The sequence below is a fragment of the Zingiber officinale genome, chromosome 1A, assembly GCF_018446385.1.
Source record: "Zingiber officinale cultivar Zhangliang chromosome 1A, Zo_v1.1, whole genome shotgun sequence".
NCBI classification, from domain to species: Eukaryota; Viridiplantae; Streptophyta; class Magnoliopsida; order Zingiberales; family Zingiberaceae; genus Zingiber; species Zingiber officinale.
The window spans coordinates 173,852,796-173,869,358 of record NC_055987.1 but is presented as its reverse complement, the minus strand read 5'-3'; the positions used below and the strand labels follow the sequence as shown (position 1 = coordinate 173,869,358).

General features: G+C 36.4%; 2 protein-coding genes across 2 annotated transcripts; both read left to right on the top strand.

Annotated features, from left to right (window-relative positions):
- Positions 1–1,793: 1,793 nt before the first annotated feature.
- LOC122007046 (zinc finger MYM-type protein 1-like) lies at positions 1,794–8,144 on the top strand. The gene is made up of 5 exons (XM_042562808.1): positions 1,794–2,379; positions 2,521–2,594; positions 6,116–7,100; positions 7,180–7,444; positions 7,532–8,144. The coding sequence occupies exons 1-5, from the start codon at positions 1,794–1,796 to the stop codon at positions 8,142–8,144; spliced, it is 2,523 nt and encodes an 840-aa protein (XP_042418742.1).
- Positions 8,145–9,995: 1,851 nt separating this feature from the next.
- LOC122038447 lies at positions 9,996–15,780 on the top strand. Its single transcript, XM_042598204.1, has 3 exons — positions 9,996–10,151; positions 10,235–10,300; positions 15,484–15,780. The coding sequence occupies exons 1-3, from the start codon at positions 10,107–10,109 to the stop codon at positions 15,529–15,531; spliced, it is 159 nt and encodes a 52-aa protein (XP_042454138.1). The 5' UTR covers positions 9,996–10,106; the 3' UTR covers positions 15,532–15,780.
- Positions 15,781–16,563: the final 783 nt, after the last annotated feature.

Below are 16,563 nucleotides of genomic sequence, written 5' to 3'. Positions count from 1 at the left end.
TCCGCCAGTGTACTCTTCCGCATCACCTTGTCCCTCGGACGCACCGCGTGTCGTCCTTCTCGCTAGCTGCGTCTTTTGCTCGACTACCTGTGCTCCTAAGCTCCTGCACACATAGACACGAGGTTAAAAACACACATGATCTAACTTAACTTGTTGATCACACCAAAACAACCTTGGGGTTCCAACAAACTTCACTTGCATCCAAGACATGAAGATGAAAGACACTGGACGACTCACCATCGTGACATTAATTCAAGAAGAGTTAGAGATACTAATAAATGTCCGAGCTGCAAAGATGGTGCAACAGCAACAGGGGATAGTAACCGACTACTGACCCCGAACGACCTAGCTGTATCGGTGACAGGTTAGCGAGATAACCAAAGAAACCGAGTGGAAGACCCTGTTGGTCGCAAGCCGAACCACCAGCCGATTGGCGTCTTCCAGAAAGCACCTAATGTGTCGATCTTGTACCACAAGGTGTTATTCCGCAGGCCCTCGGAAGAGCATGGCCGAGCTAAAAGAATGCAAGGATCATCTTCTGAGAATGCCCCCGTCTGAGATATGCGAAAAGGCAAAACACTCCGACTCGACGACTCTCCTGAGCGGATCAACATGCAGTTCTCCCAAGAAATCCTCGACGATCAATTGCTACCTCACTTCAGACCTTTGTTGATCGGAGAGTATACAAGGTCGACTAATCCCGAGGACCATCTGCTCTAATTCGACAACATAGACATGCTCTACCAATACATCAACGGAGTCAAGTGCCGAGTGTTCCTCACTACGCTCTTCGGATTAGTACAGAGGTGGTTCAAATGCTTGCTGATGAGCTCTATCTATAGCTTCAAGGATTTTCGAGCGGCTTTTCGTTAGTATTTTTCTAGCAGTCATTGTTATCAAAAGATGAATGTGAACCTGTTCGCGATCAAACAAGGGCCCAAGGAAACGTTATGAGCCTACATTAAGAGATTTAATCAAGTGGCTATGAACATCTCGTCAGTCACCCAGGAAATCTTGGTAAGTATCTTTTTCCAAGAACTTACGGATAACGATTTTTTTTGTCCACTTTTCAAAAGCCTATGGTAATAATTTCAAAATTTTAAGTAATGTTTATCAATCAAGTATGGTACGTCATTTGAATCAGCTCTTATCTTTTGATAATTTTCTGTTTGTGTGAAGCTGTATATATGGTTTATCGATAAACTTATGTAAATAATAATAATAATAATAATAATAATAATAATAATAATAATAATAAGAGAATATCTCATCTCAGAAAAGAGATCAATTGTATCAAGGGGTAAAAGGAGAAATATGCAATCATAATATCATGTGCGCCTTAAATCTTAAATATTAGGTATGCCTTTTAGAGCATCCACAGTGGGAGCTCTGAAAGAGCTTCCATTGTGACGTGGCAGCAATGAAAAACCTCTCTCCCATATTGGGAGGGAGATTTTTCGCTTTACATGAAAAAGTGGCTCCATAACCATGGAGCCGCTTTTTCATGTTTTTTATTTTTTATATTATTTTTATTTTAATAATTATAAAAAAATGTTAATGGTTAAAATTTTTTTATATATATTATGCCGTTGAACAACGGCTATTTTAGCCATTGTTCAACAGTTAAATTTATTTTTTTAATTTATTTTTTTTATAAATACATGATCGATTTCATATTTTTTTCATCCATTCGTTGTTATGTTCGCTTCTGATTTCTTTCCTCAACTCTCTATATTTTTCAACCACAAAAATATTTTGATTTATTTCAAATGACTCAAAATCCAGATCGATCTATGCTCCATGAATTCTGGAGAAATGAATTGACGGAAGATGCGGAGGATATAGATGAACGAAGAATGCTCCAACTATATGAGCAGCGACAAACGGTACGTCAAAGAACTCAAAGTTCTTCCAATAGAACACAGAGGAGAAGGTATTTGAATCGGGATCGTGAAGTTGGAGATGCTCATCTTTTCAATGATTACTTTTTTGATGATCTGGTATATCCTGATGACATATTTCGACGTCGATTTCTAATGCAAAAAGAGTTATTCCTTCGTATAGTTGATGCCGTGAAAAATCATTCCAAATATTTTCAATGGAAGGCCGATGCAACGGGGAAAAAGGGTTTGTCACCACTTCAGAAATGCACAGTGGCTATTCGTCAATTGGCGTATGGAGTCCCTGCTGATCAGTATGATGAGTATCTACGGATTGCTGAAACAACTATCATCCAATGTTTATTCAACTTTTGTCGATGTGTAATTGAAGTGTTCAGGGCTCAATATTTAAGAAGACCTAATGCTGCTGATATCCAACACTTGCTTGAAATGCATGAGCAGAGACATAGTTTCCCTGATATGTTGGGCAGTCTTGATTGTATGCATTGGCAATGAAAAAATTGTCCCGTTGCTTGGAAATGCTAGTTTACTCGAGGAGATTATGATGTCCCAACAATTGTGCTAGAAGTCGTTGCATCTTCAGACTTATGGATATGACACGCCTTTTTTGGGATTGTAGGGTCACGTAATGATATCAATGTGCTTAACGAATCGCCGTTATTCAATGACGTCTTACAAGGGAATGCACCCGAGGTTAATTTTACGATTAATAATACACAATATACAAAAGGATATTATCTGACCGTTGGGATCTATCCATAATGGGCTATTTTCGTGAAGAGCTTTTCCATGTCCCCAGGATCCCAAGAGAAAAATATTTAAGGAACGACAGGAGGCCGCGTGAAAGGATGTCGAGAGGGCATTTGGGGTGCTCCAATCACGATGGGCAATGATAAGAGGTCCAGGACGATTTTGGTACAAGGATAATTTGAAGGACATCATGTGTACATGTATTATTTTGCACAACATGATTATTGAGAATGAGAGAGATGCAGTAGTCAATTGGTCGGACGATGAACGAGATCCTCAATCACAAATATTTCAAGGCTCCACTCAGGGGTGGATTTACACGTGGACTGGGGGGTCGTGCCCCAGTCCATGTGTAAACCCTATTAATAATAATATTAATTATTAGTAATATTATTAGTGAATATTAAATATAAATTCATCTGGGAATTGGGATAAAAATAATACGTTTGCAGCCTTGCACCGCTGTAGACGACATACCCTACTCGTCGTTCGACAATTGCTCCGGTGCCTTCGAACGAGCAATCGGATGTTGGATGTGGAGGTCTCGTGCGACGAAAATATTCTCGAGCCCGATTTGAAAGAAAGGTACAATTTCATTCTACTCCTTCCTCCTTAGTCCTTAGGGTTTTGATTTTTGAAGCCCTTAAAACTGAGAACTGAGAAGGGAATAAGAGAAAAACTTTTTTTTTGGTATTTTCCATCTTCGTTTGAATCGTTTCTACTTTCTATCCCATAAGCTAACCTCACTATGAAGCTTAGGCTGCTTATCATAGATTTATCATTTATGATATACCTAATACCTTTATTATGAATGAGGCGAGAAGAACACATGAGGCAAAGTCAGAGGACCAAACAAAAACAATTCCATACATTTTGTTAGAAAAAAATTATAATAATTAATTTTACATGGCCCTCCTTGAGTCCTTGTCCTTCTTGGTTTCTTGCTGCTGATTGTTGAAAGTGAAGGCTACTTTAGATATTTTTTTTACCTATAATATATGCACACACAAGCAAACATACTATATTGTAAAAGGTATCCATCAATGGTCCTACCATTTAGTTGCTATGGGCCTGTGACTTTGAAGTAACTTATAGATTTGTCTCTAGTATGACTTATGATTTATAACTTTTTACTAAGAATAGAACTATGTAAAGCCCATAATTTTACCATATTCTTTTATTTTGTTTGCTTTTCTCCTTTTTACTAGATTCTTTTGTTTGTCGTTCTCCTATGAAATGATTAATTTAAAGCATTTTAATTAAATCTTGTGATTTTATAAATTAAAGTGCCTAAATGATGAAATAGTTGAAGTTGGAATTGTTGATTTAATATTTGATTAAAAGAAAAAAAAACTTGGTGTTTTTTTTATTGTATGATGTTGTTTTTATTCACTGACTTAATGTTTGGTTTAATATTGTTATTATTAATTATTATTCACTTATTTGAAATAATTTGAGTTTTTCATTGTTAAAGGTTTCATATATTTTAAATGGGAAAATCCGTTACGATTGATAAGTTTTTTCAAAGGAAGAGAGCAAATGAACCAAATTCGACTACTCCTATATGTTGGTGCAATTTCCACTAGGTCAAGGTTGACCTAGTTGACCAAGCGTAAACCTTGGTCATGGTTTCGATGTTTGACAATACAGAAAGACATGTAGACATGGACAATGCAGGTGCAGTTGTCCATGCGGAGAGATACTGATCAGGGTCTGATCAGGTTGGATGAAGAAAAGTCAAGTAGGTCAAGGTTGACCGGATACTTGAATGGGAAGTCCTAACTGGGATGTTAGGCAGTTCGGGAAATCCTGGTGAGTGAAGCCAGGTGAAAATCCTAGTGAGTGAAGCTAGGTGAAAGTGAAAGTCCTGGTGAGTGAAGCCAAGCAGTTGGAGAAAGTCCTGGTGAGTGAAGCCAGGGAGATGGGAAACCCTGGTGAGTGAAGCCAGGTAAAAGACCTAGTGAGTGAAGCTAGGCAGTTTGGAAGTCCTGGTGAGTGAAGCCATGCAAGGGAAATCCAAATGGGTCAAGGTTGACCAGACATCTGGTGAAAAGTCCAAGCAGGGAGCTTGGCACGGGAAAAGTCCAAGTATGGAGACTTGGCACGGAGAAGACCAAGATGGAGACTTGGCACGGAAAGTCGGAGAGGGCTCGGTAGCTCGTTCTCCGGACTGTGGTCGGAGAGGGCTCGGTAGCTCGTTCTCAGGACCAAGTAGGGTTTAGGGCTGGGAGCTCTAAACCTGGATCGATCTGGTGACCGATCCAGTGATACGCTGGGTTATCTGATCGGTCTGGTGACCGATCAGTAACCAAACAGAAGTATTCTGTTGCTTATCTGATCGGTCAGCAGACCGATCAGTGATCGATCAGTAGACGATCAGAAGGAGATCACCTTCGGGAGGGAAAGGACCTGATCGGTCATGGGACCGATCAGGGAAGGACCTGATCGGTCTCCATGACCGATCAGGGAAGGGCCTGATCGGTCTTGTGACCGATCAGGACCCTTGTGGACCGATCAGGATGAAGCCTGATCGGTCCACATCCTAGCCGTTGCGTAGCAACGGCTAGTTTCTTCTGTGTCTTCTTCGCAGGTTATAAAAGGAGTTCGAGGGCCTGTACAGTTAACCTTCTTCTTCTTCTTCCTGCTGAGTTCTGCTGAGCTCTCGCTGCCGAAGCTTCGGGTGAGCTTCCTGCTGGTTTTCTAGCTGAGCTTGGATCCGAGAAGTTGCTGCTTCATCAGGATTCCAGTCGGCAACGAGAAGGCAAGCAAAGGGTTTTACATTTCGATTGTTCTTGTTTGCTTTCTCTACTGTTGTACTCCTTATTGCTGTTGCAAAGAGATTGTGGCGAGGTTTCTCCACCCACAAGGAGTATTTATTAGCCGGTTCTCCGGGGACTCATCCACCGACGGATTGATAGGGCTCGTCCACCTTACGGACACGCCGAGGAGTAGGAGTTTATCTCCGAACCTCGTTACATCGACGAGTTTGAGGTTTGCTATTCTCCGTTGTCGTTTCTATTGTTTATTTCCGCTGCGCTAACCTTGATTTGTAGAAAGAAACGAACGATTTGGGGCGGCTATTCACACCCCCCCTCTCTAGCCGCGACCATCGATCCTAACACTATAACCCCATCGACAAGATCAAATAATAATGATCTTCTATCTGAATTTTCTCCTAAAAGATTCAAAAGTACAGAAATTGAAGAGGTTGATCTCGATTCTTTAGAGCATGATCCAGGATTGCGTCGACAAATTTGGGAATATCATCCTAACCAACGAGAGGAAATTCGTCGAACTTATTTGAATCTGAAGGCATACCAACCTATTCTTCAAGAATATCCACTAAATAAAAATATTAAGCACCCACGAAGATTTCAGTCTACTTGGTATGAACAATTTCCTTAGTTGGAGTATTCACCAGCTAAAGATAAGCATATTGCTTTCTATGTTTTATCTTCAACAAGCCATCGAGATGCTCAAATCAAACTGCAGTTACTGTTAATGGATTTAATAGTTGGAAGAAAGTTCGAAATGGAAAAGCTCGTGCTTTCCTCAGCCATATAGGGAAAGATAATGTATCTTCACCCCATCGTAATGCTGAAAAGGAATGTGAGGATTTGATGAACCAACCACAACACATATCAAGGAGATTTGACAATTTTAATGATGAACAAATCGCAACTAATCGTCTTCGATTAAAGGCTCGCATACATGTGGTGTTGTTGCTTGCATTTCAAGGAATTCCATTTAAAGGCCATGATGAGAAATCTAGTTCATCTAATCGTGGCAATTTTCTTGAATTTTTGGATGTGTTAAGCATGTACAATGATGAACTTTCAAAGGCAATTGCGAAAGCTCCAAAAAATGCCAAGTATACAAGTCACGATATTCAGAAACAAATACTTCATGTACTTTCAATGAGAGTGAAAAATGTAATTCATGAAGAAATTGGAGTTGCCAAGTATTACATAATTGTTGATGAAGCCCGAGATGAGTCAAAAAGAGAGCAAGTGTCTATAGTATTGAGGTTCGTGGATACTAATGGATTCATTCAAGAGCATTTTTTTGGGCTTATTCATGTATCTGATACTGCAGCTTTGACTTTAAAGGATGCTATATATTCTTCTTTGGCTCACTACAATTTGGATGTTCAAAATATTAGAGGTCAAGGCTATGATGGTTCTAGTAATATGAGGGGCGAGTTTAATGGATTGCAAGTTTTAATCATAAAAGATTGTAGAAGTGCTTATTATGTTCATTGCTTTGCTCATCGGTTACAATTGGCTTTAGTTGCAACATTAAAAAATGTGACACCTATTCATCAATTTTTTGATAGATTAACTTTTATAGTTAATATTGTTGGTTCTTCATGCAAGCATAATGATGAATTGAAGAATGCTCATGCAGATGACATTGCACATTTGATTGCTATTAATGAACTCGAGACAGGTGCGTGGACTTAATCAGATAGGTACTTTACAACAAGCTGCTGATACACGTTGGAGTTCTCATTTGAGATCGTTGAAAGGCTTAATTAAGATGTTTAGTGCATCGTGTATGGTATTGCTTAAGGTTATGGATGATGGACTTCCTTCTCAACGAGCAGATGCAACATCTATTTATGATGAAATGACTTCTTTTGATTTTGTATTCATCTTGCATCTTATGAAAGAGATCATGGGAATCACAGATATCCTTTGTCAAACTTTACAAAGTAAGTCTCAGGATATTATAAATGCAATGAAGCTTGTATTATCTACTAAGAATTTACTTCAACAAATGAGGGATAACAGGTGAAATGATTTGCTTGCAAAAGTGAAATCTTTTTGTGAACTTCGAAATATTGATATTCCTGATTTCAATGCTCCATATATTAATAGACGAGGTCGAGCCCGTGCTCGTCAAGACAATTTCACCATTGAGCATCATTATCAGGTAGACCTCTTTTATGCTTCAATAGATTCACAGTTGCAAGAAATTAATGGGCGCTTTAGTGATGATGCTATGGAATTGCTTATTCTTAGTAATGCCTTAAATCCTCAAAATGCAGTGGAGTCTTTCAAAGTTGAGGATATATGTAAATTAGTTGAAAAATTTTATGCCGAAGACTTTACAAGAGATGAAAAAGAGCAATTAGAGATGCAATTGAAGCATTACGAGTATAATATAGTCAAAGGGCCCAACTACAACAATCTTGCAACTATTTCAGAATTATGTCAATGGTTGGTGAAGACTAACAAGTCTGTTACATACAATCTCAGTTTTAGAGTGATTGTACTTGTGCTTACTCTTCCAGTTTCCACTGCTACTACAGAACAATCATTTTCTGCGATGAATATCGTGAAAACAAGGCTTCGGAGCAAAATGGAGGATGGTTTTCTCTCAGACGCGTTAATGATATATATTGAGCGAGAAATTGCTAGAAATGTGATCATAGAAGCTATCATTGAAGACTTCGAAAACTTAAAAGAACGTCGAATTCCTTTTAGTTAGATAATTGTATTTGATACTTAATTGAATGTATAGTAACATTATGTTTGTTCTTTGACTATGCAACTATTTTACAATTAGTTATACTATTCTGCATTTCTGTTTGAAAATAACAAGATGTTGCTCTCTAATTTAGCAAGCTCGTAGCTTCTAAGTCTCGCTACTATTGACTTCAAGGTTATTTAGCAAGCTTTTCAGACGTCAGGTTGAAGTAGGGATGTCAGAATGATTCAACATTACATTTGTTGATTATTTGTGTTTATCTTTGTAGTTGAAAAAGAATTATCTGATTTATTGTCCATATAATTCTCATGTTAACATGGTGTTTGTGAGTTGAAAATCTCTTGAAGAAATCTTTGCCTTCCCGACCATCATTATTCCAATCAATACGATACATGTCATCTTCAAAAATTTTTATTAGAGGTTTGGCAAAATACATTTCAGAATATCGCTATTGATTTGCTGTTACACCGCTTATGATGCTCTCATTACTTCATAGGTCTTTCATTTGACACTAATGATAAGTTTAAAAGAAGCATTTATGAATTATGGTGAAGTTGTTGATGGTAAGTCGTTATTGTCTTTTTGATTTCTTTTTAATCTTTGCAGTACATGATTATACTCACTGGTATTTACCTATGCTGCTAGAGTGCATCATTGGCAGGGAAAGTGGAAGGTCTAGAGGGTTTTGGTTTTGTGATTTTTATATCTAGCGAAGAAGCTTCAGCTATAATCAATGGCATGGATGGGAAGGTAAATATGCTTTGCTCTTCTTTGTGTTTATTTTATATAATGTTAATAGAATATGTAGATGTTGTTGCATTATTCATTTTAAAAAGCATGAAAGTGTCACATTTTATGGGATGCATAACACAAATTAGTAATCTAATGCATGGAATTTTATGCAGTGATTATAGTATGCTATGTTAGATTTATGTACTAAGGACTATAAATGCTAATTTAGTCTCTTGTTTTTTTTAATCATAAGGTTGTGCTTAGGTCCTTGATAAATATCTTTAGATAGTTTCTGGATTTAAAGGAGTAGAGGATTTTCATTATACGACCTCCCCAAACTTAAAATCCTGGATCTGCCCCTTTCTCCACTCAAGAATTCCAAGCATACATCCGTAGTAATTACGAGCTACGTGATAATCAATTACATCATCAACTTCGAGCAGACTTAGTTGAGTATATTTGAGTACGCTATAATTGTAATCAGTGAAAAACTAATTTATTAATTGCGATATCTGTATTGTGATATTTATGTAATTTTTTTAATTATGAAAGTTATTTTATGTTAGTAATTTATGAATTTAAATTTTATTAAAATTTAATTATATAAAATATAAATATGAAGAAAAATAATGAAATATATATAATGAAAAGTGTGGGATCCACGAAGAAATTATTGAGAGGTTTTTTTGATAGTGGAGAGGGGTATGAGATTTTTAACTTTTGATGTGGCGTAGATATGACAACGAAAGAGCTCTCAATGGACTCTAACTACTGTGGATGTCCTTAAAAAAAAATGATGATTTGGATATGCAAATCGTAATTTACGAATAGAATAAATAAATTGGTAAATCTAGTGGTTAGGATCTGAATTTAACTAGCTAAAAAACTAATTAAGCTAGTTAAAAAATTAATTAAGTATTATTAATAAAAATTATTTATATATTATTTTTAAAATTAAATATGAAAATAGATGAGATAGGATATAATTAACTCATAAAAAAATTATAATTAATCATAAAATATCATATTAACCACTTTAATAATAATTCTAAAAAATTAAAAAAAATTATTCTGACTAGCCATTTAGTATTGATCCAAATAAATAGCCTAGCCAGCTTCTAGTGGTTAAAACTGCTTTGGTTAGGGTTTCCCACCGACCGCCACAACCCTCTCCGCTTTCAGATCCTCTCTCTCTCCCTCGGCGTTTCGTCTTCCAATCCAAGAGGCTTCATGGCGGTCCCAGGCCCATACTCGGGCGTCAGCACCCTCGCCTTCGTATGTCTCCTATCTCACTTTCTTTTTTGTTCCTTCGCTTCTCCTTTCTTATGCATCTTCGGTTGATTGTTTGAATGTGGTAGGTCGCTCGCGCATCGGCTTTCACCTTTGGAGTTGTTTATGGCAGCTTCAAGCTCTCCTATCTCAAGGTATATAATCTGATTTTTTTTTCTCTTTTTTTTTTTCTACTGGTCATATGCCTATTTTGTCGTGCATGTTGGTCTGAATTCCATGATTTCAATTGATTGCAGCATCATAATTATTTACATCCAATCACTCTTGTTCCTTGTTCTTGCGGATCTACTTGTCCTGCGTGCGAATTCTGAAATATTCCATGTTGGATTTTTTTTTCCTTCCAATCTGAACTTTTTGCCAGACTATAGGAATTAAGTTTGACTTTCTTTTTTTGGGCTCAAATTCAATTCGTTTGTAATGAATAGTAGAAATTGTCGAATTGGTTATCTTTGTTGGCAAACAAAATCGAAAATTGTGGTTGAGTAGCAGTGCAGAAACGTTGTGCTGCTTGAATTAGCCACTTGTCCAATCTTTTGCTGACTTTTCTACTTATATTTTGTTGCTATGTTGTTCTATAAGTTACTGAATTCTTGGACTCTATAGTAGACGTGTCTGACCTTCGGCTGCATAACAGTTTACAGATGTCCACTCTATTTAGCGCACCTTTCCAGATTGCAGTGTTACATATGTTTTTAGTTGTTGGAAAACTACTACATTTTTTTTCTACTTATTGTTTCATCCTGATCCTTGTTGAGATTAGGCACAAATAGTGTTTAGAATGTTCTGATGAATGCTATCTTTCGCGTTGGATGTGTTTTTGCTTGTTTTAGACACTGCAAGATTTCACAATTTATTTTGATCACCTTTTTTGGTGAACTCGTGCATAGGATTTCAGAATCTCATGGCCATTTGTATATATCCTACTAATGATTAGTTTATTTTTGGCAACCTGTGGAATCTGTTGCAGTTTTTTTTTGTCTTTAACATTGATTGTTGATCTAAATCTATATTATGAGCACCAGACTTCTTTACACAAAACATGAGGATAGTACTATCAGTTTTTTTGTCTTTGCAGCCAGAGCTTGTTTCTATGGCCCTTTTATTGGTCCTTGGATCTTGATAATTGTATTCTTAACTGAAAATCCTAAAAAATACCTGCATGATAGCCTTTAATTGCTCATATTAAACCTTCTTGGTTAACTTAGTCACTTCAAACTAACATAGATCTTGGCTGGAGATTAAAAACCTTAATCCTGGATAGTAAATGTTTTGAACTTAGATCGCTAAATTCTTATTGCTAGAAGCAATCTCAAAAATTTATGTATTAAGTCATTTAAGTTGTTTGCTTCTCACAAATTTTTGAAGTTGACAAAGATCGGTAATAATTTGAACTCAATATAACAAAAAGCCTAATTTAATTCCACATCGTGAGATGTAAGCTAAATGAGAAACCTTATATACTTTGATGGTTAGCTACTATAAACTTGCACTTAAGCATTTTAGATCAATGGCAAATTAATGGATTAATCATCCCAGTTAAGGGAGGCATTAGAAAGCGGTACTTGAATTATGGTGTGCCACCTTTAGTCCTTGTATGCTACTGATAAGGTATGATTTTGAAGCTATGAGTTAGAATTTAAGTCTTCATGTGAATGTTGTGCTTTATATTGTGAATTATTCTAAGCCTTAAGTAGATGAGTTGATGAAATCTCAATTCTGTCCCTTATGTTGAGTTGTGAGCTAATAAATACTCTTTATAAGCTAAGATGAGTGAGCTACTATTAGTTTGGGCTCTAAAAAGTTAATGAGTCAACTCTTTTATTTAAGGGTTTTGTGAATATAAATATAGTCCTAAGGTACGAAAACTTCAGTCTTCTGATGTAAAAGGATTAGGAAATGCTGATTATTAACTGAAAAAGTTCATTAAAAAGTACAAGAATTTGGAGAGGAGCATTCATCAATACTGATGTGCAACAAATTTGTTTTCTAAGTTTTTGTGACTTTATCTCATTTCAAAAACAGTTGGAAGCTACTTGGTATAGTTCCAACAATCATCCATTTTTTCCCCCCCTCGTTTAAGTCAACGCTTTAGTATCTTTTGATTTTGTAGAAGTTTGACAATGGTTGTTTGTGTTTTGCCCATCTATATCAACTATTTCAGTTGTAACTATTCTCTTGGGCTGAAGATGAAACATGGGCTGAATATTAGATAGGGTCTTGCATCATAATAATTGTATTCTTTACTTAAAATCCTGCAAAATATTTGTATGATAGCCTCTAATTATTTGTACTAAACATTCTTAGTTAACTTTGTCACTTTTAACTTCTTCTTATCTTGGTCTGAGATTAAAAACCTGAATTTTATAAAGGTTTTAACTTGATATTGCTTTGGACATAGATCACTAAATTCTTATTGCTATAATCACTCTAAAATGTTTATACGCTTCCATTTTAAGTCCTCTAATTTTAATAAGGAAATTTTATAAGCTTTGATTCGTAAGCTACTAGTGGCTTGTGTTTAAGCATTTTGAATCAATGGTTAGGTCTTGTAAGTTAATCGGTTAATTCTCTCTTTTAAGGGGATTGTGACATCATCCAATCATGTGAGGCATTGGAAATGGTTGTTTGCGCAATGTTGTAGCCTCCATTAATCTTTGTATAATGCCAATCAGGGATAATTCTGGAAATGAGTTGGATTTTAGGATTTAATTGGGATGTTAAGCTTGGATGATTTTGAAAGATATTTTAGATTAGTGAGGTACTATTAACTTGATTATAATCATTTAGTATTAGTGATTATGGAATCATACCATTAATTGATAGAAGGTTTTGTGAACATAAATAGTGTCCTAAGGTACATAAATCTATTTTCTAAGATTTTTTTGCCTCCATGAGTTGACGCAGTTGGAACCTGCATGAGTGTTTAATCAAATAGGTCTTGGGGTTAATTCCAAGATGTAAAATGTCTCGTTGGGTGCTTGACCTCCTCCATGCAAAGAGCCGCTGGGGTAGGGCAAAATGCCTCTCGTGATTTACTGCGTGTATCTTCCCATGGGTCCGGAGCTGCTAGGCTGCTTGGGATGAGCGATATCACCTTTTGCTCCAATAAATCTATTTTCAAAGTAGTTTTTTGTGATTTGATCTCATTCTAAAACAATTCAATGTCAGTTGGTATCCTTTCAAAGGCCATCCTTTTTTTGCATCTTGTTTGGGTCAATGCTTTGATGCCTTTTGCTCTAGTAAAATTTGGGTCCATGTACAGTTGTAACTATTTTGATGGGCTAAATATTGGTATCAATTAATCTTTGATGCTCTGTTTATATTGGAGGGTGGATAGAAGAGGGAAAAGAATCAACAGTGAAGAAGGATCAACCATAGGAAAGAAAAAGAAAGAGGGAAAGGAGGAATTAGCTGCTGCATGATCGTGAGCTTGCAGCGGCCTAGCTGCAAGCTCATAGTTAAGCACAACCATGAATATGCGACCATCCACAGCTGACTCGTGACCAAGCCACAAGCTCATCGGAATCAGTTGGGGATGTTGGATCGTTGTTGGCTCTATGGACAATTTGGCTTGGGAGGAAAGAAACATTCTGCCTGATTTCGAGTGGATGAAAAAATTGCAAAAATTAATCCACAGACAGATTTGGAATCCATCCTTTAACTTTGCATCAACTAAATGGAGTAGAGTGCTTCAACTCTCATTCATCCTTTTCTTATCTCGTTTTTTTGGGTAAACAAGGCATAAGTGTCTTCTGTTTGGGCTTGCTGACCGATAACGAGAATTTAAACTTCTTTTGGGGTCTTAAATTCACATTCCATCTCTCTTGAAGTGGATCCCATCAAGACAAACCCAAGATGGAGAATGTTGTATGAGTGGGTCTTAATGGTGTCTTGTTTCCAAAATTTCAATTAATCAAATGAATTTTAAATGGTAAATACTTATCCATTTGAGCTTGATTTTCTTTCTTAACACTACCAAATAGTTAACCATAATGATATTGATTCTGATTTTGTTTGTATGCATGTCAAAAGATGCAACCAAAAACCAGTTGGTTAAGGCTATACTTTCTTTGTACCTTTTTAACCTTGATATGAATCTATGTTTTTGACACCCTATCTTAGTCTCGTAGAGAGAGTTGTGGACAAAAGGCTTCTAGGATAATCAGTTGAGTGTGATATTCTCAATGTGGGCTCGAGGATTGGTCCATTGATTGAAGCTATTACAACATGAGTAAGTGTTTTGACTCACTGTCAAAGTGAGTTGTGACAATTTGTATTTGGAACGGACCTACTGGAATCCATGATTAGATATTTGGAAAGGAATGTTATTGTGATGACACATCCATCATTGGGCCTGGGTGTCTGATGTCACAGCTGCTGATTGCGGGTGATTCTGAGACAGGAGTTTCTTTTGTCTCCACAATTATGTCTCCCTAGTATAATCTTTCATGGGGACTTGTGAGCTAATCAAGTGATTTAGCAGACTTAGGTTAGTGTATATGCAATTAACTGGACTAATGCCTTCTGGGTCAGCTTTTGGGCTTAACAAAATCAATCATTTGGTTCTCTTGTGTTGATAGTGTTGTCACAATGGTAATTCTTCCTGATTTATACACTGTAGGATCTTCCAGCTAGAATTGTAAGTTAGACTTGGACACCATAATTGAACTTGTTAAGCTGATGGTGATTAGACAGTTTTCTTGAATTTGCCTTAATTGGATTTAAATTAATTGTATTGTTCCTTCTTTGCTTTTCAATTATTATCATCGTTTTCTGTTTGCATGTGTTCTGAGCATTAACTATTTACAGCAGCATGACTTTTTTGCTTATGGAAGAACAAGAAAATGAATGTCACCCAGAGGAAAACTCTCATATAGAAAAAAAGACAAACTGAAAAATTATTAATTGAAATGCTGTTTAATGCATAAGATTCTAGCACTTATTTTCCGTATAACAATTAGTTATGTTATTCTAATAGAGTTTGTATATGACTTTTTCTAAAAAGTATAAAAATTTAAACAAGCTAGACAACTTTAAACTTTTCAACAATTTAAATAGGAAGCCTTAGCAATTGTCAGGGTAACTAGAATAAGGTTTGATGCCCGTAACATTTCTGGTTATGATGAGGTAGGAAATGGGCACTTTTTCATAAAGTTGAATACATTGGTTACTTGTGTTTGCCAATTAATTTTCATGACAGTTTATCCTATATCTTTATTTTTGCCTTTTTTGCTGGCAGAAACATAAATTTTGTTGAACGCATAATTTTTTGTGATCCATGTTTGTAGCTAATGTTGTGATCTCATTGCTTCTGTAGGCAAAGGCAAAGTCTCATGCAAAGGCAGAGGCCAAAGGCCACCACTGAGTGCAACTATGTAGCTCTGTGTAGATCGGCCAAAGGACCATTCTTTCCGGCCGTGACCTTGTTTGCTTAATTCAGTTTACTCTGGTTACTGGTTCATAAATTTCTCTGAATTTTGGATGTGGCAATGTCACAGAAAACGCACTCTTAACAATTTTTTTTTCTCTTCAATAATACAGCTCTGATTGTTAAAAGGAAACTACATTACTTGTTTGCTTTTATCTGATTTGGTTTCTATGTTACTTCCTTGTATACCAATCACTCATTGTGTTGCAGTAATGACGCATTTGGAAAGAGAATTCATTCAAAAACTGCGTTTGAAAAGAATCAATATGATACCTAACACCCATCAATTACTCCAAGTAATTTGATTAAATCAATACAAAACTTGTTTGCTTGTGAGCATATCTATGCTGACTTTGTGATTAACATAGCATGGTGTCTATCTTTATAGTGCTGGCAGATTCTTGTCTTAAAGGTTGATTCATTCCTTTTTCTAGACTATTGTTTATTGTGCCCTTATGAAGGAATTATGTGACATAAATTTTATTATAGACTGTTGAACCAAAGTCGAGGCTAAAACCAATGGTTCTGTTGCCTCGGGGAAATGCACCGTTCAATTGTTTGGTTTGGATGGAAGACATTAAAAAAGAAGAAAAGAATGTATGAAATTTTATGATTTATGTATCATTGTTTTCAGCCTCTCTTGTATCATCTATCGAAATAATTGAATTCTCAATGAGGGCGTGGATGGGCAATCAAAAGAGAATGTTGGATCGAAAGTGACATGGGGGGGTTAAATAATGCTCGTGACTATTTCGTTCGTTTCAGAATCGTAACACAATCGAGTAAATAAACGTAGCAGAAAAATAAAAGAGCACACGCTAACACAAGTTTATTACTTGGTTTGGAGCCTGTGGTGACTCCTACTCCAAGGCCCGCGATCGTTGATTGCTTCTGGTGGGCAACAACTATAAATTCGAAAGTTGTTATTACAAATTAAGTATAATGTAAAAGCAGTAAACAAACTTTATA